This window comes from Rhizophagus irregularis, chromosome 13 (assembly GCF_026210795.1).
Source record: "Rhizophagus irregularis chromosome 13, complete sequence".
Taxonomy (NCBI): domain Eukaryota; kingdom Fungi; phylum Glomeromycota; class Glomeromycetes; order Glomerales; family Glomeraceae; genus Rhizophagus; species Rhizophagus irregularis.
The window spans coordinates 52,383-75,391 of record NC_089441.1 but is presented as its reverse complement, the minus strand read 5'-3'; the positions used below and the strand labels follow the sequence as shown (position 1 = coordinate 75,391).

At 29.8% G+C, this 23,009-nt stretch overlaps 11 protein-coding genes across 11 annotated transcripts; 2 read left to right on the top strand and 9 right to left on the bottom strand.

Moving 5' to 3' along the window:
* Positions 1–607: 607 nt before the first annotated feature.
* Positions 608–1,053, bottom strand: OCT59_004658 (uncharacterized protein; the record flags this gene model as incomplete). The annotated part of the gene is made up of 2 exons (XM_066137831.1): positions 608–883; positions 946–1,053. The coding sequence occupies 2 exons, from the start codon at positions 1,051–1,053 to the stop codon at positions 608–610; spliced, it is 384 nt and encodes a 127-aa protein (XP_065997036.1).
* Positions 1,054–2,851: 1,798 nt separating this feature from the next.
* OCT59_004657 (uncharacterized protein) lies at positions 2,852–3,322 on the bottom strand (the record flags this gene model as incomplete). Its single annotated transcript, XM_066137830.1, has 1 exon — positions 2,852–3,322. One exon carries the CDS (start codon positions 3,320–3,322, stop codon positions 2,852–2,854), a length of 471 nt encoding a protein of 156 aa, XP_065997035.1.
* A 1,225-nt stretch (positions 3,323–4,547) lies between these two features.
* On the bottom strand, positions 4,548–5,079 carry OCT59_004656 (uncharacterized protein; the record flags this gene model as incomplete). Its single annotated transcript, XM_066137829.1, has 2 exons — positions 4,548–4,750; positions 4,905–5,079. 2 exons carry the CDS (start codon positions 5,077–5,079, stop codon positions 4,548–4,550), a joined length of 378 nt encoding a protein of 125 aa, XP_065997034.1.
* A 52-nt stretch (positions 5,080–5,131) lies between these two features.
* Positions 5,132–5,452, bottom strand: OCT59_004655 (uncharacterized protein; the record flags this gene model as incomplete). The annotated part of the gene is made up of 1 exon (XM_066137828.1): positions 5,132–5,452. One exon carries the CDS (start codon positions 5,450–5,452, stop codon positions 5,132–5,134), a length of 321 nt encoding a protein of 106 aa, XP_065997033.1.
* Positions 5,453–6,106: 654 nt separating this feature from the next.
* On the bottom strand, positions 6,107–6,403 carry OCT59_004654 (uncharacterized protein; the record flags this gene model as incomplete). The annotated part of the gene is made up of 1 exon (XM_066137827.1): positions 6,107–6,403. The coding sequence occupies one exon, from the start codon at positions 6,401–6,403 to the stop codon at positions 6,107–6,109; it is 297 nt and encodes a 98-aa protein (XP_065997032.1).
* A 313-nt stretch (positions 6,404–6,716) lies between these two features.
* OCT59_004653 (uncharacterized protein) lies at positions 6,717–7,271 on the bottom strand (the record flags this gene model as incomplete). The annotated part of the gene is made up of 1 exon (XM_066137825.1): positions 6,717–7,271. One exon carries the CDS (start codon positions 7,269–7,271, stop codon positions 6,717–6,719), a length of 555 nt encoding a protein of 184 aa, XP_065997031.1.
* A 255-nt stretch (positions 7,272–7,526) lies between these two features.
* On the bottom strand, positions 7,527–8,499 carry OCT59_004652 (uncharacterized protein; the record flags this gene model as incomplete). Its single annotated transcript, XM_066137824.1, has 5 exons — positions 7,527–7,820; positions 7,888–7,933; positions 8,036–8,061; positions 8,151–8,308; positions 8,397–8,499. 5 exons carry the CDS (start codon positions 8,497–8,499, stop codon positions 7,527–7,529), a joined length of 627 nt encoding a protein of 208 aa, XP_065997030.1.
* Positions 8,500–10,323: 1,824 nt separating this feature from the next.
* OCT59_004651 (uncharacterized protein) lies at positions 10,324–11,127 on the top strand (the record flags this gene model as incomplete). Its single annotated transcript, XM_066137823.1, has 2 exons — positions 10,324–10,476; positions 10,540–11,127. 2 exons carry the CDS (start codon positions 10,324–10,326, stop codon positions 11,125–11,127), a joined length of 741 nt encoding a protein of 246 aa, XP_065997029.1.
* A 3,096-nt stretch (positions 11,128–14,223) lies between these two features.
* OCT59_004650 (uncharacterized protein) lies at positions 14,224–14,941 on the bottom strand (the record flags this gene model as incomplete). The annotated part of the gene is made up of 2 exons (XM_066137822.1): positions 14,224–14,540; positions 14,683–14,941. The coding sequence occupies 2 exons, from the start codon at positions 14,939–14,941 to the stop codon at positions 14,224–14,226; spliced, it is 576 nt and encodes a 191-aa protein (XP_065997028.1).
* A 78-nt stretch (positions 14,942–15,019) lies between these two features.
* Positions 15,020–15,709, bottom strand: OCT59_004649 (uncharacterized protein; the record flags this gene model as incomplete). The annotated part of the gene is made up of 2 exons (XM_066137821.1): positions 15,020–15,292; positions 15,356–15,709. The coding sequence occupies 2 exons, from the start codon at positions 15,707–15,709 to the stop codon at positions 15,020–15,022; spliced, it is 627 nt and encodes a 208-aa protein (XP_065997027.1).
* An 818-nt stretch (positions 15,710–16,527) lies between these two features.
* OCT59_004648 (uncharacterized protein) lies at positions 16,528–19,038 on the top strand (the record flags this gene model as incomplete). The annotated part of the gene is made up of 5 exons (XM_066137820.1): positions 16,528–16,879; positions 16,957–17,022; positions 17,090–17,796; positions 17,856–18,094; positions 18,165–19,038. The coding sequence occupies 5 exons, from the start codon at positions 16,528–16,530 to the stop codon at positions 19,036–19,038; spliced, it is 2,238 nt and encodes a 745-aa protein (XP_065997026.1).
* Between the last annotated feature and the right edge of the window lie 3,971 nt (positions 19,039–23,009).

The window sequence follows — 23,009 nt, the reverse complement described above, 5'->3', positions numbered from 1 at the left end:
TTTCCGGTCGGGTACATTTTTCGGTCGGATTTTGTTGTACAAAAATTATCCAATAAAATTTTTTTATTTTCGATCGCAAATTGAACTGCTTTAGATTGAAATTTAGTTCAAACTCCTTGTATTTCCTGTAACTGATTTTGTTAGGATTAAAAAGGAAATTATAACTTATGTCTTTTTCTTAAATATCACGTAAACAGAAATTATCTAATTTTGGTTGGTTGTTTTTGGTATTCAAAACAGGCTAAAAGTTCAGAAAATGGTTGCGTTATACACCGAAAAATGCGATCGATCAGAAATGAACAGGGCTATTTTGAAGCATTACGGTCGAAATATTCTGTAATAAATTCAATAACTTATATTACGCTACGTAACTTATCTCATCTGATAATTCAAGTTTCTAAAATAATCATTCTTATTTATTACAATCGTAATATTTCACATTTACACAAAATAAAGTGGCCAACTACATAATGATCAAATATATTTTACCCGAACATGTATTTATTTATTGACTTGAAAATTATCTCCTTTATTAAAATAAATGGGATATTAAAATATATGGGGGGATATTAAAATATAAAAAATATATGCGTAGTCAATTATTATTTTATTTTTTATATTGTTTTTTTAATCGCCTCATTCTTTCTTTTGTCTCTTCATCTGTACTACTTATATAAATTCTTCCGCCTTCCTCCTCATCTTCTTCTCTTATCTCATTTTCTTCCTCTTCTTGTAATACTTCTTCTGCTTCGTCAGCTACTTCTTCTGCTTCATCAACTTCTGCTGCTCCATCAACTCCTTTGTTTGTCTCTTCAGCTTCTTGGGAAGCTTCTATTTCGTCATTATCGGAATATGAATAATTATCCTTACTTGTAATTTTTTTCTAAGAAGTAAAACAAAATTAGTTTTTAAATATTACTATTTATTCAAATTTCTAATGCTTACCAAATTCTTCGTTAAAACGGGTTTTATGACAGATTCTGTAACCTGAATATGTAAATTTTTCGGATTTAAAATAATTTCACAAATACTTATTGCATATGCAATTTGCATATCAATCACCGGACAAATCCAGTTACACCAATTTACTAATTGTTAAAATTCTGTATAACATTAATCGTTAAACTTCATTCAATATTAACTTATTCAAACATAATGTTACGTCATGATTTTATCACAGAAAATCAACTTCTGACTTCCATTTTAGGTATTAAATTCATTTTTTTGAACATTAACTAATTAAAATAGAAATTCAAAATATTCGAGACTTTTTTCATTATTTTGGTCTTTTTTCTCAAGATCCTTTTTAATTTCAAGCTGTTAAATATCAACAATAGCCAAAATATATGTAAAAAGATGTGCCAGTTACGTCTACTTTATCTTATAAAATTAGTTTACACACTACAGTCCCCTCTCGATATAACGAACCCTAGGTTCCAGCTGATCAGGGCTTCGTTATAAGCAACTTCGTTAATACTATAACGAATTCTTCGGTATAGGAATATTGGTTATACAGATCATGTGACTTGTTGATCTGATTACCGATAATTTAACATTTTTTTTAATCTTTTTTTTATAGGGGTGCTTTCTAAACTTCAAAATAGATGCCTAGAATGAGAAGTAAGTGAGAACTGGAGGTTTTTTATATTAATTTCGTTTAAGAACATTTACTAATGTTCTTTTTTATTTTTTTTATTGTAGGGAACTTCCTGGACTTCGAAATGGATGCCTGAGACGAGAAGTAAGTGGGGAACTCAATTTTTTTTATTTAAGAACATTTACTAATGTTCTTTTTTTATTTTTTTATTATAGGGAACTTCCTGGACTTCGAAATGAACGCTTGAGACAAGAAGTAAGTGGGAAACTCAATTTTTTTTATTAATTTCGTTTAAGAACATTTACTAATGTTCTTTTTTATTTTTTTTATTGTAGGGACTTCGAAATGGATGCTTGAGACAAGAAGTAAGTGGGACAACTCAATTTTTTCTTTTAATTTCGTTTAAGAACATTTACTAATGTTCTTTTTTATTTTTTTTATTGTAGGGACTTCGAAATGGACGCTTGAGACAAGAAGTAAATGGGACAACTCAATTTTTTCTTTTAATTTCATTTAAGAACATTTACTAATGTTCTTTTTTTATTTTTTTATTATAGGGAATGCTTCCTGAAGTGTTCTATATAAAAATGTTTATTATAATTCCTTTTTTTTGTAGGAATGCTGTTTAACAATAACTGACTATATAATAAATAAATTATTAATGATATATTAATTTAACTAGGAGTGTCCTTACCCCTGTGATAAATATAAATTAATAACAATTCACATCGAATCCTATTACAACCGAATTAATGTAAATTAATGTAATTCTGTCTAAATATTAAATAAAATAGCCAGAATTATTAATCCTGATACGATCCTAATACAATCCTGATCCATAATTTAAATATAAAACACAGGGTGATATTTAATGTCATAATGCATCAATATTTATTAATAATTACATTTAATTATAAACTATAGAAATTCTTCGTTATAACTGAAAAAAAATTCGTTATAAAAAAAATCCGTTATATTGAGAGGCATTTTTATATAAGAAATTCACACACTTTACTTCGTACTACGTTATACAGTAAATAAATAGTAAACTTCATTATATCAAGGTTTTTTTCATATTTAAAATCGGTACCACACTGTATGATCTGTTATATCGTGTTATTCGCTATATCGAGGTTCGCTGTAGAGAGGGGTGACTGTAGATTTTTTTTATATATGTAAAAACACTTTTTGTAATAGAAATGCACTTTTTCAATATTACAACCTGACTTTATTGCTTTGAAAAAAAGATATTACCTATTTACTTTTCTTTTTATGCCTAATATTATTATTCCAATACCTTTTAACACGCTGGATATTCCATTCTTGTGATAGTTTACTTAAGACTTCATTAATTTCAGTTTCTGTGGGTAATGTTTCCTTTTGTAACAAGCAACTTAAGATTTGTTTTTTTTCTTCAGTTGTTATAATTCTAATTCTTTGGCATTTTGGTTGAGGCTCATTTTGATTGTCTAATTCAATACTTGCTCTTTTTAAATTACCTTTAACTGACTGAAGAACTTGTTCGTTAGATTGAATGGGCAACACACCAGATGATTGATTCCCATTATTTTTTGGCACAGTATTCTTTCTTGGTTTTTTATTTTTTGATAAATCAGAAATTTTAGTTTTCATTACTGACAATACCCTTCTTCCTTTAGTATTAATTGCCTCAGTTTTTATTACTTCTTGTCGAAAAATTTCTTTGATTCTCTTTAATCCATCCATATATGCTTGGTTTATTTTTATTAATCCTTCTTAATTCAATTCAGGTGGAGAGTTTTTCTTGAAAAGATCATGATTAATAGGATTATCCATTTCGAATGCTTCTAATAAATCATGCACTAATTTCCATAATGGTTCAATACGATTATTTGTGTTGCGATCCTTGTGTTGATATGTGTAAGTACCCAGAAATTCATTTAATAATGTATCTATTCGATTTCTTTCCTCTTGAGTTGCTTTAATTTGTAACTCTAAGTTTTCTTGATTACACGAATTTCCAGTAATATTCTGTTTAATATAAGCAACAACATGAGTTAAGGATGGTCATCGGTCCTACCGGTCCTACTCGGTCCTGGACCGGTCGGTCCCAGGACTTGTAGGACTGGACCGCGGTCTTGCATTTTTTTGTGGCGCAGTAGGACCGGTCCTGAGGACCGACCAGTCCTCATACCGGTCTTCATATAATAAATGATTTTTATATTGAATAAACCTATTAATCTGACAAAGGTCTTCATAAAATAATATAAAGACCGGCCATTTCCAAACCAATAAATAATAACAATCACTCTTCCCACTTGTAGAGTTGCTTGTCAAAACGCTGAAACTCCGAAACTCCAAAAAAGCGTTTAAGCGGAATATCTCGTCATCCAGTGATCATAAAAGGATGAAACCACCACCATTCGAATCGTCTCAGCGAGACTCGTCGAATGGTGACTAAATCATGTTTCTAGGATCGATAGATAGTCGGTAATTATTGAATTTATTATCAAATAGTTTTGCTGACGTAATTTTTTTTTATCGATTCTAAAATCATGATTTTGATACCATTCGACGCGCCGCAGCGAGACGATTCGAATGGTGGTAAAATCATCCCTTTATAATCACTGGATAGCGAGATATTGCGTTTTGAAGTATTTTTTCTCAAAGCTTTAAATTTTGCATGACGTTGTGATGATATCCAGGTGATTTGTAAAAAAAAAAATTTATATTAAAAACCATCCCAATTAGTGTTCATTTATAAAACAAGGCTATTCCTAATAAAGTTAGGGAAGAAAATCTTTTTTTATTTGCAAAAAAAGAAAAAAGACCGATCGGTCTTAAAAAGACTGCGGTCCATAAAAAGACCGACGGTCTTATTATATGTGATACAGGACCGAAAGACCGCGGTCCTACACTAAGACGGACCGGTCCATCTTTTTATGGTGTAGGACCGTAGGACCGCGGTCTTCTAGGACCGATGACCATCTTTACCATGAGTTTCTAACGCTTCGTCAAAAGCAGGATAATGTCCTTCTCTTGCTAAATTTATAGAAGCACAAAGACGAAGTTTTTTTTCTAACAGTGGATATTTTTCTAAATTCGCAAGAAAATGTGTAACAGAAGTAGCATAATTGCTTTTTCCCGCGGCAGGAAAAAGTGGAGCAAAAGCTGCTAATCCAAATTTTTGTAATTCATAATTTCCATAGCGTATTCTGGTAAGATGAGTTTTCCATATTGCAAACCATTCATAATATAAGTACCATATTCTTAAGCATATTTTCTCATTTGCAGGACATGATAATATTTTCTTTGATTTTAATCTTACTTTTTTGTAAGTATATATTAATGGCTGCTCCAACTGCAACCCAGATTAGTTCTAAAACCCTTCTTGTAGATCGATAGTCAATAACAGCTGCAAATTTATCCAAAAATTTCACACCTAAAGCCGTAGCCAAATCATATATTCTGTAACTTGAAAATAATGTAACCAAAGCGCTCATTATATCCTTTGAGGTGTGCCACTGACCAAGAATAGGCCGTATATTTTCTGATTTATTGCGGCATTTTAATTAATCGTCTAAATATCGCCTCATCTGCACAAATATCTAGAAAATCATTCTCCTCCAAAGAAAAATCTCTTCTATACATTTCCATAGCACGTAAGATTTCATTATCATCATTTGGGGATCCACTTGGTTCTAGTATGACTACGTTTGGAGGTGGAAGATTACAGCCGAATTCTGTTTGCCTTAATATTTCTGAATTTATTGCTGTAAGATCAATCTTATTGTATTCTAGTTCTTGTCTTTCATTGTACCGGAATGCCAGCAAACTTATAAAAATTTCATTTATTTTGAAAATAATATCGCGCATTTCTTATGATATTCCAAAGATTTGTGTATCAATATTTAGATCACGTATTGGTTCTGGTTTTTCAACAATAACTTCCGGTAATGAAAACTGAAACACCATTCTTAGCGTAGCATGTGATGTACCTCGAGTTACATCATAGATATTTCCAAATTGAAAGCTTCTTTCTTTAAAATCGATATTATCAATCACAGCTAAATTAAAGACATTTTTTTCGGTCAATAGGCGTTTAAAAGGGTCAGCACTTTTCATCCGTATTTTTTCCAATCTTCGTTCATGTCTATTCGTATGTCCAATAATAGAACATTTGGTTAAAAGGTCATGCAATGAAGATAATAATTTTGGTCGTCGGCATAATGAAGCTAATACATTCGGTAGCCACAAATTTAGGTATGGAAATGTAAAATTAATTAAAGCTGAAATTAATAAAGAAAAAAGATGGTTGATTTTTTGCGAATCTAATTCCTTTAATGATTTTTCTTTTAGGAGTCATTTTCGGTTGGATTCTGCGGTCTTTCTTTCCAATATTGTTGTAAGCATGGACTCAAAAAAATTTGTTAAAGACTCGGAAAATACACTAATATAATCATTAAGACTTTCTGAAGTTTGTAAGTTATTTATATTTTTTTTAAGACATTTATATGATTGCCATAGATTTTATCCCATTTCCCGGCCAATTTCTTTATATTTTAGTTCATTCAACTCCTCTTCTTGAAATTCGATAGGAATTTGGTTTAATTTCATTACTGTTTTTAATATAAAATAACTTGGAGCACTGTGATTAGAATATAGAGATTTATCGAGTGTATTAGATATGTCTGGTTGTGATACCATTGTAGATTTATTTTTTGCATTAAAAAATGGACTAATTTGTGGCAAAATTGCCGTAAGAACATTTTCCTGATATTCAAAATTTTCATTATTTGCGACATGTAGAAGCCAATTGGCTAACATTTTCAAGTTTTTTTTTATATCCCCCTTATGGTCTCCCCCTTTTTTTACATAATAGTATTTCTCGACCTCTTCTTGGTCTAGTGTGAAAATGTCCTCCTTCATGTTCATAACAATTACAACATACATATCGAGGATTTTTAATTTTATTAAAAGCACGTTCACATAAAGAATTGTATGGTTCTAACGCGCTACAATTAAATTGGCCATTACAGACCACTTGAACATTCCTTTCAATTATCTTCCATGAATGTTTCTCGCATCCCGTGCTTCATGTAAAAAAATAATAAAGTTTTTCACAAAATAAACATCTTCTTCAATAAAGTACACTTTGACTTGTGTCTTTTAATTGTTTAAAGCCCGGTTCATGAAGATTTTTTTGATCATTGTTAAAATGATAACTACAAACGCCTAGCCGTTCTAATACACCATCTGCTTCAACAATGCTTTTCCCATCTATTTGATATACACCACAAAGCTGCCATAATGTTCGAAAACTTTTTGAATTTTCACATTTTTTAATATGGCCTTCGATCTTATCAACAATAACACATCGTGTTAAATTTTTAGATGCTTTTTGTTCAATAATTATATCATTGTCTTCCGAATCTGTTTCTGAAATTGAATCATCGTCAAATATACTATCTGTTTCACTTGTATCCTCTATATCAATAACTTTTTTTAAATATTCTTCATCCAAAGAAAAAGTAACTTGTTCAATTTCAGTTTCAAAATTATCATCATATATAGTTTCAGATTCCGTGTTTTCACTATCAAAAAGACAATATTCTTCGCTTCCTTTTGGTAAAATACTTGATATTCCTAAAAGTGAAGCTTTTGGGGCTTTTTCGTGTGTTTTATTTAAAGACATTTCAGAATTTAAAAGTTTATACGTAAGCTTTGTGAGTAACCTTATAGCCGAGATCCTTTTAAACTAAATTCAAAAAGCGCGTTCTGACAACATACCTACTTTTAAAAAAGGCTTTTTTTGATCTGTAACTAGGTCACATTTCTTATTAGCCAGCCAATAATTTTTTTATTGTGTATGAAACTTCAGTTATTTGACGATTTTATATGAAATCGGTGATGTAATATGTAGATCATTACTAATTAAAAAATTTGATCATCATGTGACTGAATTTGTCCGGTGATTGATATTAGATAATTGATTTTTGCCTTTAAGTATTTGGAGGATTCTCGACATATATGTCTCCAGATCCGAATTCTTGATTTTTTTGAATAAATTACCGTAACAATTTTTCACAGCTGGGCTCCCTTTCCATTTTCTTATTTCGCTTTCCTTTAATGCCGTGTTTATGGCAGGGATTGTGGGAAGGTTAAATTCTTTAAAAACGACATACATTATGTCTTTCACTTTAGAAGCTAAAGAACCCCGGGCACTACGATGTTTAGCTAGAAGCTAAAGAAAAGATTTTAAATTTAAATTTCAATAAATTAATGTAAAATCGTAATTTCTCAAAACTTACGGGAGAAGCAATGTTTTTTTTATAAAATATAATCCATTTATCATATCTTTTAAACCGTTTAATAAAATCATTGTAGTTTTCATTCATATAATTATTAGTGAACTCTCAAAGTTCATCGGAGGTAGGATATATTGAAGTTTCAAGTAACTTTTTAGCAACTTCTTTGATTATTTTCTATAATCAAGAATATAATGATTTAATGAAGAATTACTACTAAATGTTCAACCATGATTTACGTAAATATTTGTATTTTTGGGTCTTACTTTTATATATTCTTCATCCCCTTGATTATTATCATTATTTTTATCGACCGATTCTTCTACTTTCGATACTTTGTTTTCTAAAGCCTTTTGGTTGGAAATAATTATATCCAGTTTGGATAAAATTTTTGTATTCTGGCGCAATATTTTTGTTAAAGCTTCTTTATAACAGTAGAATATAAATAATATAAATAATAATATATTAGTAATAATTATTTTTATTTTTCAAAAATATATAATTTAACCAACCATTAATTAATTCATCAGAAGATTCATCGGTTTTTCTCCGTTTGTCTACATGCTCGACTGTTTCAGTGTTTTTTTTTTTTTTATTATTATTATTTTTGTCCATGATTGAAAAAATGAAAAAAAAGAGAAATTTAACGGATAGAAGAGAAGAAAGGAGTTTAACGGATGAATTGAGAGAGAAAAGAAAGGGGTTGGTTAATGGATAAAGGAGAGTTTGAAGGATGCCTGTGAAACAATAGCATGAGTTTTTTTTTCTGTTAGTGGACTTGCATTGCGTTGCAAAATTTTTTTTTTTTTTTTTGAAAGGATTTGTTAAGGGGTGTGAAAAAGAAATAGAAAAGACATGAACTTGCATATATTTCTAAAAAAAAAAAAATCTGGGAACATTTGCAAATCCAGTAGAAGAAAAAAGGTATAAAAAAAAAAAAATCTGGGAACATTTGCAAATCCAGTAGAAGAAAAAAGGCATGAAATGAAAAATGAACAAGACGCTCGAGAGACTAAATCTGCAGACAAAAAAGATGAGGACCAAGCCTAAACGGATAGATTGAAAGGGGTTGGTTAATGGATAAAGGAGAGTTTGAAGGATGCCTGTGAAATAATAGCATGAGTTTTTTTCTGTTAGTGGACTCGCATTGCGTTGCAAATTTTTTTTTTTGAAAAGGATTTTGTTAAGGGATGTGAAAAAGAAAATAGAAAAAACATGAACTTGCATATATTTCTAAAAAAAAAAAAAATCTGGGAACATTTGCAAATCCAGTAGAAGCAAAAAGGCATGAAATGAAAAATGAGCAAGACGCTCGAGAGATTAAATCTGCAGACAAAAAAGAGAGGACCAAGCCTACAGAAGATGAACAGAAACAATGCATATTTATATATTTTATTGTTTGTAAATCTTTCTATATACTGTTGTTTGTTAAAAAAAATTATTTGATCATTATGCGTAATGATCGACTACACAACAAGTTTAATTTCATGTAAAGCCTATATATTTCTAGATCGCAATAAATATAAGGTTTTCGTTACATTTACAACAAAGTTAATAGATAAATGACAATCTTTCATGTAAAGCCTTACAATATTTCTAGATCCGAATAAACATTCAAATTTTATAAGGTTTTCGTTTACATTAAAGTTAATAGATAAATGACAATCTTTCATGCAAAGCCCTATAATATTTCTAGATCTGAAATATTTCGCAATAAATATTCAAATTTTATAAGGTTTCGTTTACATTTACAACAAAGTTAATAGATAAATGACAATCTTTTATGCAAAGCCCTACTATATTTCTAGATCCGAAATATCTCGCAATAAATATTCAGATTTTATAAAATAATAAGCTGTGCATGATTATAACGAAATTTTTCTAAGCTTATTAATTGATAAATATATAGAAAAATGCTTGTGGTCTTTTGATGCACAACTATTGACTGAAAAAATGTATAACCAACCAGATCACAGTTACAATTGAGCACAATTTTTGATTGATCGGGTTGGTTATATATCCATAATAGCTTATGTTTATTATATTTATTATAAAATTAAAATCGATCAGGGGAAAACCAATTTTTGTAGATCTGATTAACCGGCTTATGTTTCCATTAACATGATCTGATCTATAGAGTTTCAAAAATAGGATTTTAGAGATTTTGGCTTATATTAGGCGAGGCTTGTTTCAAATTTGAAATATAGCTTCGCCCGAAACTCACTTTATGATTATCGAAATACGTCACTTTTCGTAGAAAAATTTAAAAAGAGGTAAACTTTTCACAATGATCTATACCTGAGCTGGATCATGTTGTGGCTAATTATTTTTCGGCTAACTACACCATTATGCAAACGTTTATAAATTGACATAAATGAGCAAATAATTTTTTAATTAATTTGTAAAGTTTAAATTCAAGTAAATAAAATACTCTTAAAAATGTCATATAAATGCCCTTTTTGTCCAAGGTACTTCAGCACAAGGTCTGCATACACTCAACATAAGAATTTTTGTACTCCGCCTAATAACGATAGTAGCGATAGTGAAGAATTAGAAGAATTTGAACATAAAACTAATAATCATGATATCGAGGTAAAGAAAATAAAAAATTATAAAATTTTTTGAATTTCTTTTTTAACATAATTAATTTTATAGATGGTCCGTGAAGATTCATGTGAAGATCTTTCTGATAATAAAAGTACAGACTTGGAAATAAATAATCAGAGTTTTCAAAGTATGATGTTAATTTCAGAGGTTGGTGAAATTGATCAAAATATAGAAGAAATAGACCACGATGAAAATGAAAATGTCTTTGAAAATATCTTGGAAGATTCTGATTCAGAATTGAATGAAGAAGAATCCAAACCAGAAATTAATGTTAATTACCCAAGTGAAGCATATGGTGATTTAATGGCATTAGTTACGAAACATAAACTTAACAATGCGACAGGAAATGCTATAATTAAATTCTTTAATAAACATGCAAATTTAGATAAATCACCTCTTCCAAGATCTATCGAACAAGGCCGCAAATATATGGATAATATGAAACTACCAAATTTAAATTATACTAAAACTAGTATAATGAATTATAATAATAATGAGTATTTTCTTTATCATCAGTCTTTAATAAACTGTATAAAAAATATTTTGTCAATTTCGGACATATCACAAAATTTTGCGTTAACTTTTGAGAAAGTTGAGGTAATTATTTTATACTTTCGTATGAAATATACAACTTAATATTATAGGATATTTACTAATCTTCATATAAACTTAAATATTTCTGAGTTCTTTAAAATTTGCTAAGTGTCTGTAATTTGAATACACGATTTTTGCCTGATACACGATTTATTATAATTATAAAAAATCACGTGATACCAGATATATATATAATTTTTTGAAAAAAAAAAATTAAAAGCTGGTTGCCAGGTCATTTCAAAATTGCTATGTCATGAGAACCAAAAAAATCAAGTTTGCATGGCCTAATGTAGATTAAACAAAATCCTTCTGATATTTTCAAAATTTTTAGATATCATTAAGCGGTAACGAAGAGTAAAGTTGAGATCAAGTGTTGAAATGACAACTTATAAATATCCATTTTAACATTATATCATTATAATTTTATTATTAATTCAAAAAATGTATCATTCTTTTGAATAACTACGTATTATTATAATCTGAAAGCAAGAAATTGATGGTAAAATTGGTGAAACTTTAATTGAAATGCTTACTTGTGAAATAGAGTCTAAATTTGGATCTACTATACTACAAGAAATCAGAATGAAAAACCAAAACTGGGATTGATCAACTAAAAATAGTTTTGTGTCTGCTTTTTAAACTTAACTAAATCTGCTATTGATAGCTAAATTGACAAACTTGGAACTTATTCAATTAAAAGTAGCTTAACTACAAAAAAAATCAGAATATGTTTGGTACGTAGTACGTTATATTAAAGAAAGGCATTTAAGAAAATGCATCAGTATGAGTAACTATGTGCATAACAGATACAACTAAAGCTCCGAATGGGTCGGTAATTCTTATCAATTCGTTCATTACTACTCTGCTATCCATATGCGAAGAGTTAATCAAGGTGAGATTTTTTATTTGCAATATATTGGATAAATTACAAATTAGCGACTTTGCTTATTATACAGTTGAAAGGCGCTGGTCCACTTTATACATGATAGTCTATTCTATTCATTGCGTCTATTCTATCACCACCCAATAATCTGCTATATTCATTGTTTTTCATCCTAACCTCCATTTTATCGGTCGTGACGCTAATGAGAGCCTTAAAGGGAAACTATGTATTAGCTGTCTTGCAAATGCTCAGTCTAAACCAAAAGTATCCTACCCTAGGTAATGTCTTGTCCGATATTTCACTAAGTAAGTTTTGTTTCCATTATTTTCACTGGAACTTTCTTATGTAGCAAATATACCTATTTTATTTGCTTATTTACATAGTTGCAAGATTGGGTTGCGAAATTCTGTTTACCTAAAAAAAAATTTATACTGTATATGCGACTCGTACCGTTGTACGTCGCACACAGCCCTATTCTTCAGCAAGAATTTTCCTGATTTTACATGACTGGTCTAAGCTACAATCGCGAACTTGAATTTATTGCTTGAAGTGAAGCAAGTAAGACAATATTCTGTTCTATACCATTCACCATGTAATCCATAATTTCCATGTTTTTCATCACAAATAGGGCATGGTGAGCTCCATGGCTGAGGTGATGCAAAATTATAATTATTAATCCCCCTAAAACTATTTTGGAATTTCAGGTATGTGAAATGCTCTAAGACGGATTTGATAATTAACTTTTGATCAGGTTTGACTTTGAAAGTGATATGCTTGAAATCAGAGGCTTGAGGCTTTGCTGGCGTATTTATCACAGCTCACAGGTTGAAAAGTGAAAAATCAGGTATCAATCAGTCACCAATCAGGCAGTTTGCTAACTTTTGATCCAGTGATCAGAAAAGAATAAAATATAGCTCATTGGAATCGTCTCAATAAGACGAATTTAATGGTAGTAAAATCGCATCTCTAGGATTGATAGTTAAAAAAAAATAAATAAAATATAAATGATACATTTTTATTTTTATATTTTACTTAATTTCTCATCAAGTATTAATCCTAGAAATCCGATTTTACTACCATTAGATTCGTCATGTTGAGACGATTCCAATGAGCTATATTTCATCTTTTTCTGATCACTGGATCAAAAGTTAGCAAACTGTCTGATTGGTAACGGTATTTGGTGAAAATGCCAATCAGTCACCAATCGGTCACCAATCAGTCACCAATCAGCTACCTGATTGGTAACCGATTGGTGCCTGATTTTTCACTCTTCGACCTGTGGCTTCTGATAATTGCCATGGTTCACATCCAGTTTCTTTTTTATATCTTTTGTATAATTTGGTATGAATCTTATCAAAATGCTTGGTAACCCACTTAATTTGGCATGCCAATCCAGATATTCAGAGGTTAGTATTTTATCAGTCTTGGACATATCTTAATTTATATGGTTGTAAGTCAATTTAAATCCCTTTTTTCTCATATAAACCTATTTGTTCGAAAAAAAGATTTCGCCCCAAAGAGTTATCCAGACTATTGTAAAGCAATGAGATTATGCAACTATTTCAATTTCGCACTGTTCACATTTAATAAAATAGGAACCAGTTTTATATCTACTTTCTATTTCTTCATCATCATGACCTAATTTGCATAATGGGCAGATATAGTTCCCGCAGAACCCCAGACATCACATATATAACTCATAACTGATCTGCATGAATTTAAGTACTTTTTACTCCTGCTAAAATAGACCTAATTTGCTAAAAATCAAATTATCACATTTCAAATCTATACTAATTTGCTAAAACTCAAAATATGAGTTAATAATCTTTTTTTTTATTATCAATAAAAAAATAAATGATTAATATAAATTAAACTGCCAATTTTTATAATTAAAATATGTAGATTATAGATAAAATAATAATTAATAAAAATAATAAATTAAATAAATAATTATTAAAAAATAAAATGTTGCAAAACTAAACGGACAGTTTTTAGCCTGCATTATGCTTAATTTTGGCCAAAATATGACCTGGACCCCGAAACTAATATTTTTAAAAATATTATTTATAAAGTTAAAAACAAAGGATAAGTTAAATTTAAAAAAAAAGTACCAATTTGCTCAAATATAAAATATGACTTTGTAAAATCAATACAATTTGCTAAAACTCATAATTATGACTATTAATTAATTTTCAATCAATTTGCTCTTTTTAAAATTATGAGTTTAACCTAATTTTGATTGAATTTGCTAAAACTCAAACGTGAGTTATATATGTGATGTCTGGGGTCCTGTCCTCGCATGATGTTTCATCAGTAATGCCATAATAATCAAAATTTTCGCTACTAAATTCTCTATATAAAGTAGGATATTGGTCCAACGTCTTATTGCGAAAATAGGTGCGGTTATAAGTTGGATTAGATTGGGATGCAGATAATACATTTTCTGATGTACTTACCTTAGCTTTTGGAGAAATATATGCATTAGTCGGATTAATTTTTGAAGTCACATGACTCTGATCGTGAAGAATCTTCACGGTTTCATTGTGTGAATTTATCACTGAACTCACATGATCTATAATATTTTGTATTTATGGGTAACTGAGGCTCGAAATAGCATCTGCACTATAAGAGACCTGTTTAATTTTCTCTATTCCTAATGTATTGAATAACTTATATAATTTTCTAGCTCTAAGAATTTTTTGTCACAAATTCACACCTGATTTCTTGATATACTATAGATGTTGCAGTTTTTTTCTTAACTCCACCAACAACAAGGTTATCAATCCTTTTGTTATATTTTTCTATAAAGTAGCACCAGTATAAAATTGCTTCTTGACTAAGCTTATTAGCTTTCCTGAACATGCAAACTATATTTTGTGCGGTATCTAAAGATGGATCCTGTTCTTCTAAAGTTTGATCTGATGTAGATGTATGTGCAGGTGATGATAACTGTTGCTTTAACTCCTGTTCCATAATTATATTTTTATCCAACTTGGCAATAACTTCATCATGCAAATCGGATTTAAGTTCCTCCATGTCAAATGATTCTGATCATGAAGAATCTTCACGGTTTTCAATATTACATGTTAATTTGGATGCATTAACTTGCGGTTGCTTCGATAAGACGCAAGATGCGGATTTTATGCTCTCAGAATTAGCCTCATAAGATTGTGATAAGTCTTGCTCGTCTTGCTCTGAAGTTAACATGTCTATGACCTCAGGGATTTTAGTCACATCCTGAGAAATTACGAGTGCCTTTTGATCTTTCTGCTTCTTTTCCCGCCTCTTCTCTCTAATTTCATTACTAATGCTTTTCTTATATGCCTTATCCAAGAAATTGACCACTTTCTCATCGTTACCATAAAGATCACTAGGTGCTCATCCTACTTCATTATTGAGCTGATCTATTACAGAATTGGGTACGTCAACAGTTGGCATCGCTTCGTCACCATTTTGTGTCTGACCAAATAACAATAACATCTCATTCACTGCTGAACCCTGTTCTAATAATGCAAGTCTAGTTTCAAGCTCTCTGACTCTGGACTTGAGTTCAACATTCTCAGCATCACGCCTTGCATTCTCTTCAATAATTTGCTTCAGCCTTACATTCTCAACCTCATCCTCAGCAAATTTTAGCAACTTCTTTTTAAGTTCGGGAATCTCAGCATTCTCCTTCCTAAGCTTGGCAATCTCGACTAAGAGCTTGGCATTTAATTCTCTCAATGAATCAGTGGATTGCATGTTCAATAATAATTTTTTATATAAAACGGATTAATTCAAAATTTCGTTAGTATAGATAAAAAAAACCGTGACAAAATGCTACAATCGAAATTATTGATTTATTGATGTAAAAAAAATACATATTGGTTTACAATGTAAAATAGAGTCTCTATACTAATGCCTGCCAGTGTTTCGTTCATCTAAGCTATCTAAGCTATCTATATACTACATTAACTATAATCGATTTTCATTTGTCCCAACATTGATATTCTGAATCAAATAAAGTGGTTGCCAGTTAGCAGAGTCAGAAATAAATTAACCTTAGTATAAAACTCACTAAAAGTTTATGTTCTCCACCCAATAAGGCCCTCGAAATTTCAGAACAAAAAAAAATAGACATTAGCTCTGCAAGCTCAAAGTCGCTTCCTTGCAAATGTACAGTCATAACTGCGTAATGTCTTTGATAGCTGGGAATTATTTTGATTGGCACTCTCATGTGACATTGTGAGATGTGGCTGATTTTTGATAAATTTTTTTTCGCAATTTTGTATTTTTGATCCTGACACATCGCTGACTCAGTTCGTACTAACTCACAGTTTGTAGTAATTAGTCAACAACCATTTATGGAAACATATATATATATGATAAATAATCAAAATGTCAAACTATTCTTCACCTCAAGTACTTTCACCATTCCAGGTATAAACTAAATTCAAGGAAAATTCCCTACCTGCTAGGTCTAATATTATATCCAAAAAGTCTTTTACTCGTGTTATACTGAAAAATTATTTTTTAGAACCTTGTTTTTAACTTTTAATTTTCACGTTTGCAGGTATACCATGGCATATTATCTCATTCTAGGTAAAGTTCCTGCTAAAGAGGAACTTGATTATGTTAAGTTCGATTCCTCAGAACGCATTATGATACTCAGGAATACTATATATGAGATGAAGAAGAACACTCTTTCCAGTATTGACAGAAGCGATCTCAAATTATGGAAAGTCAATATTCCTTTCGACTGTGAAAATGATAAGCTGAAGATGCTTGATAACGCGTTTGGTACAATTAACATTGAAAAAGATCTTAAAGGAGAGAAAATGTTACCAGGAGACGAAATTTCAAAATATTTAAAAAACTTATCAACATCCTCAATCCACATCCTCGTGCAATTGCCTCAGCCCACCACCACTGGTAAGTGTTTCCCAATGGTTTACCTCTCGAACAAGAAATTCGCGTTATCTCACATCTTATATTTTTTATTCAATCAGAAAAAGGAAAGCGATCGCGGATAGATTTGGATGAAGGTCAAAATAGTAAAAGAGCAAAATTTGCAGGTGTGTAATTTTTTGGGTTCAACTAAGACTAAATATCATCATTTTAATATGTAAAATTATTTTATAGATTTAAATATAATTTCTACTGCCCATAAAATCATGGAAGGCATAATGAAACTTGATGAGAATGAATCTACTTACTCAAATCCTAAAAATTTCCTCTCATTACCATATCCATACATTGGCGAAAAATTACCAATAGATAGATTCGCTATTGACAATAATCGTTATTTCAACTTTATGGGACGAAAGGAATTCAGAAACATTTTAGAAACCATAAACAAACTTCGATCTGGTACTGGATATATGAAATTATTTGTTTATGGTACTGTCGGATATGGCAAGTCACATATTCTTTCAGCAATTGCATGCTTCCTTTTCCGAACAGGAAGACGTGTTGTATTTCTTCCCGATTGTCGCCAACTGGCAGTAGACCCAGTAGATTATACCAAGTCTGCCTTATTTCTTGCCTATCATGATGATGATGCAAAAATAAATGAAATTAATTCCTGTGAAAATTTTGAAAATATCGTAGATTTTTGTAAAAAATTACAATTCAAAGAAAAGTTATATTTTATCGTCGATCAAATGAATGCTCTAGATGAACTTGATAATACTGGGGTTAGCTTAAAAATTAAACAACAAATTAATAAAATGAGCAATTACCATTATTATATAATGAGTTTTTCAGCTAACAATAAGACAATACTACATTATCTTATGCAAAAGCAAACTGGTGAATTGAAGATCAAGCTTTATGGAGGGTTTAATGAGGTAAGATTAAGATACTTTATGTGGTGAATTTTTTGTATATTAATATAATGTTTATTTAGGAAGAGATGGAAGAATGGTGGAAAAAGTATAGTTTGCCAGCAATGAATGATCAGGAGAAGGAACAAATCAAAGACATCACAGGCAAAATTCCACTATTCTTAAACTTTTTGCTAGAATATAGTCACGAGAATTTTGAAGGTGCATTTGCATATCTAAAACAAAAATTAAAGTCAATAATACAAAAGCCGATGATAGAATATTCGGAAAATCTATTAGGCAATAAACATACATGGGATCGGTAAATATATTTTTGGTTTGTTTTGTGAACTATATGATCTATATGATGCTGACTTTCTCTGTTTTCATAGTCATGTTGGATTAATGTCGTCATTCATTACAAATACACATCCTAAACTGGGCTATAGAGATGATGATTATGATCATCGTTACTTTTACATCAAAGATGACGATATCTGTTATTATGTCTGTGGTCTTGTACGAGGTTCCATGGTTGAATATCTCTTTGAAAAAAGAGAAATGGAAATATTCACAGATATAAAATGGATCAGTTGCATGGCAGATTTCAAAAACAACCCATCAGTTAAGGGATCTTTTGTTGAAAAGGCGTGTATTGCTAGTATTTTTAGGAATGGATTAATGGCGAACCGTGTAAATTTTAAGCCTGGTGGTATGGAATTTTTTTATAACGAAAAAAAAATTAAGTTTTCTTCGAATGAAGAGAAATGTATGTTTTACTTACCATGCTGTTGGAACCAAGAGGCCATCGATGGATTACTGATCTTGCAAACAAAGGATAAATTGTACGTTGCCCCAGTACAGATTACTCTTAATAAGGATAACCATTCAGATTCTGAGAGAAAGTTTTTCTCCAGTATCTGGCCAAATTTAAAACCAAACTTATCAAATTTTGAGGATAAGTTGGAAATAATGTTCATATGGATTACACACAGAAGTGAGACAGATGAATCAGTAGAATGTATAACTAAAGAAACGCGAAATAAAAATCATGAAATTAATCCCAATTATACTCGGGTAGTAATTGGATTTGGGAATGTCAACAGTGATATTAATAGATATTTACCTAAGATTATAATCACAAACAATAACCATATCCAGTCTCAAATCGTTAAAATTGAGGAAACAAATCACGAATCTGATAAAGAGACTAAAGAACAAAAAAGCGCTCAAAGGAGAAGGGGAAGGCCCAAAAAAAGTTTGTAAATGTAAAATGAAATATGGACGAAGGGAAGGGAATCAAAAAGGACATAGATAAATATTCTGGAAACAATATATACATAATAGAATAACTAAAGATAATAAAAGTTTTATTTCACGTTGAAAAAATCTTTAATTTTTTTCATTGTTTATGATAAGCTAAAAAAACAAATGTAATAAAACAAACGAAGTAGCGAGTTTAAAGGGAGGAAGCATCTCGAGCCCTAACCCATAAAATGAGAGTTCCTTCCCGCTATTCTAATGCCAATTTTTCGCCTAATTTACTATGCTTTTATAATTAACCAATTCCCACCAACATATTCCGTTTCTGTATCTATGCTAAAATTTTCGCAATGTTTATCTATTAACATAAATCATGTAAAAGGGTTTTGATTTTAACCAATTACCGCTCGCGTATTTGAGATGATTTAATTTCAGATCTATTAGATATTCCAGAGCAACAATTACCGGTCGATGAATTGTTACTGTACATATAAATCAACTAAAAAAAAGTCACTATACGTTATTCACAAATCCTTCTAGAGAACACAAAACCAGGTAATTTTTAACAAGATTTATTTTAAAGGATCTTTCCGAAAAAGCCTGTAAAATAGAAAGGAATATACATTTCCATGCACATTAAGAAGGGACACGTTCATCGACCATTACTGTGCATTTATTTATCAAGTTCTGACTCATTCAGAAAAAACAAACAGAACATGCATTATCTTTCATGTATCATAGGTGCATAGGTGTAACCGTGAAGAATCTTTATGATCAAAAATCACGTGCGCATGAATAATTGTTCATGCCGATCACTTTTGCCAAGAAAATTTTTTATTAATATATGTGAAAATAAATACAAGATCGGGACCTAGCCCACAATACACATTATTTTTTGATAATTTTTTTGATCCTAGCCCTCTTGCTAAACGGAGAACTATCTACACTAACCCGATTTTTTAATAACCCAATAATTATACCTATTACCCTTTTCACATTGTTTCGAAGTAGCTCAGAATTTTCTTTAACGGCGGACTTCGAGAGATTAATTTAATATTCACTTCCACTCGTAGAGTATATACCATCAGGAGTATATATGATAAAATGCCACTCCATACCTGTGGTCACAATACCATAGATATAGTCAAAATAGTCGTTCCCAAATGCTTGATCCGCAGTCCATTTCTTTTTATTTGTCTGAAATGCGCTTTCAAGTTGTACTAGATTTTAAGAGATAAACCATCATTAATATCTCTAATATGTTAGAAAGCGAAAATGTGGATAGTAGGCCTACCTGCGCATATTCAATCTTAATATTTCGTGGTTTCCCTTCGGTGATGCAAAGAAAATCCTCTAGACTTTTGATCGTGTAGTCTACTCGGCCAGTAGCATCTTCACCAGAAACGTCTTTCTGCAAAACTATAAATATATCTTGAGAGGTGAGTTTTTTAGCTATAGCGATGGATGCATGTAATAAATTCACAGCGCGTCATCTCATTAGCATCGGTCATAGTTTCCACGTTCGAAAGCTTTAAGATAATGTCTTCCATACAATGTTCGAATGCCTTATCATCATCACTAATCTCCTCGAAGACTACAGAGAAAAATAAAGTTAATATAGCTACCCTATGAAAAAAGTCTGTGTGATTTTTGTTGAAAAATCATTCAATTAAATTCACTACGATTTCTATATATTTAACCATACAATAATTGTGCTAAAAATTGCAATAAATCACACAATTATTGCATGGTAATTCATTCAATAATTATCCTATTTTTGACCTGAATTTATACAATTATTGTGTGATTTTTGAGCCAAATTTTAGGCCATATTTTAGGAAATATAGGTTAAATTTTACAGTAATAACAGGCAATTTGTAAAGTGAAATTATGAATTTTTATTGACTTAAAATATAAAAAATATACACAATATTTCATAAATAAAATACTAAATTTGATATAATTATAAATATAAAAATTTGTAAGAAAATAAAATAAAATAAAGTATGTTAGTAACATGAAAGTAAATTAGTAGTATCAAAGAAGAAAGTAAATTATTAGTGTAAGTAAATTATTAGTATTAAATAAAAAAGTATGAAGTTAGTGAAGAAAGCAAATTAGTAGTGTTAAAAAGTAAATTATTAGTGTTAGTAATAAAAAAGTATGAAGTTAGTGAAGAAGCAAATTAATAGTGTTAAAAAGTAAATTATTAGTGTTAGTAATAAAAAAAAAGTATGAAGTTAGTGAAGAAAGCAAGTTAGTAACATTAAAATGTAAAAAGTTAGGAAAATAAAAAGATAAAGAACACAAGTTTTTCTTACCTGATATTTTAAAAGAAAGTTGAAGAAAAGTTAAAAGGTTAAAAAAACATAAACATAAACAAAAACATTTCACGTCATCATATTTATTTTGACGATCAGATCACGTGATTAATATATATAATTTTAAGAGTTGATTTTTACCACATAATTCTGGCCAAATTATAATTCCAGTCAGAACTAATTGTGTAACCTAATAAAAAGTTTTTGACTTTTTTTTAGTTACAAAAATTTCACCAATGAGTCTAGAATAGAGGTTAGAACCGGAATCGGTTATTGGATTTATAACCAGGTTTAACCAATTCGAAATTTAACCGGTTTACAATTCGGTTAACCGGTTATATTCAAACCGGTTTAAACCGATTAACCAGTTATTTCAAACCAGTTTAAACCGATTAACCAGTTATTTCAAACCGGTTTAAACTGATTAACCGGTTATTTCAAACCAGTTTAAACCGATTAATCAAACTGATCAAAACTGATTTTTAATTTTTGTGAATGATGACATGCCTCCACCTGATCTTTTCATAAAGATCAGCTTCATGATACATCAGTTAATGAAATTTTAGAATTTTTTTTTTGATTAATAATTTTAAATTTTTCATTTTTTTTTTCAAACTGAAAAAAAAATTTTCTTCCTTTCTTCTTTCGGTTTAGTTTTTTTTCAAACCGAAAAATTTGTTTTTTCTCATTTTTTTCCCGTTTAGGTTTAATTTTTTTTCCCAAACTGAAAAATATTTTTTTTTTTGAATTATTGTCCTTTTTTTTTCAGAATTTTTTCAGTACTTATTTTTTTTCAGATTCCTTTTTTTTGGAAATTTCCCTTTTTTTGAACTGATTCCTTTCTTTATCCTTTTTCTTTCCCCCAAATTTATTTTTAATTTTTTTTTCTTTTTAATTTTTTTTATAACAACATGTAGAAAAATGATTAAGATTTTCAAGTTTGATTTTCAAATTCATAAAAATCAAAAAAAATTGATATTTTTACAATATTTTACAATTAATTAATTAAAGAAATTATTGATTTAATAATAGACTATTATAACCAAATTCATATTCGAAATTCTTTAAATAATCACCAGATTTTTGAATAAAAATTTTAATTCAAATGGTTTAGTTAAATTGATAATTTATCGAATAAAATGAGTATCAAAAGAATGAAATGAACAGATTTCTAATATATTTAATTGTTCAAATATTTTTCCTAGATTGATTATAAGTTTAAATTGACGTAATATAAAATAATAAGAAATAATTATAAAATTTATAATTAATTAATAAAATATTTGAAACTTTATAGTGCTGGCCCGAATTACGAAATTTAAATCACGTGACTACGGCTAAATAGTTTAGCCACCGGGTAAGTTATGTTATACAAAATTTTATTATAGATATTTGTATCCCACAAAATTTTGAACTGTATTACACAAGGGATGTAATTCCGGCCAGAATTATAACTTGGCAGGATTTATGCTGATCACATTTAATTCTGGCCAGAATTATCAAATATATACGAATCGGTTATTCAGTTTCAATCGGGTTTTGCGAAATCGGTTTGAAACGGATTGAACCGGTTGTGCTCGTTTTAAATTCAGTTTTCGAAAATAAAACTGGTTCTAAACTCTAGTCTGGAAGATGCCCATTTATAAGCAAATA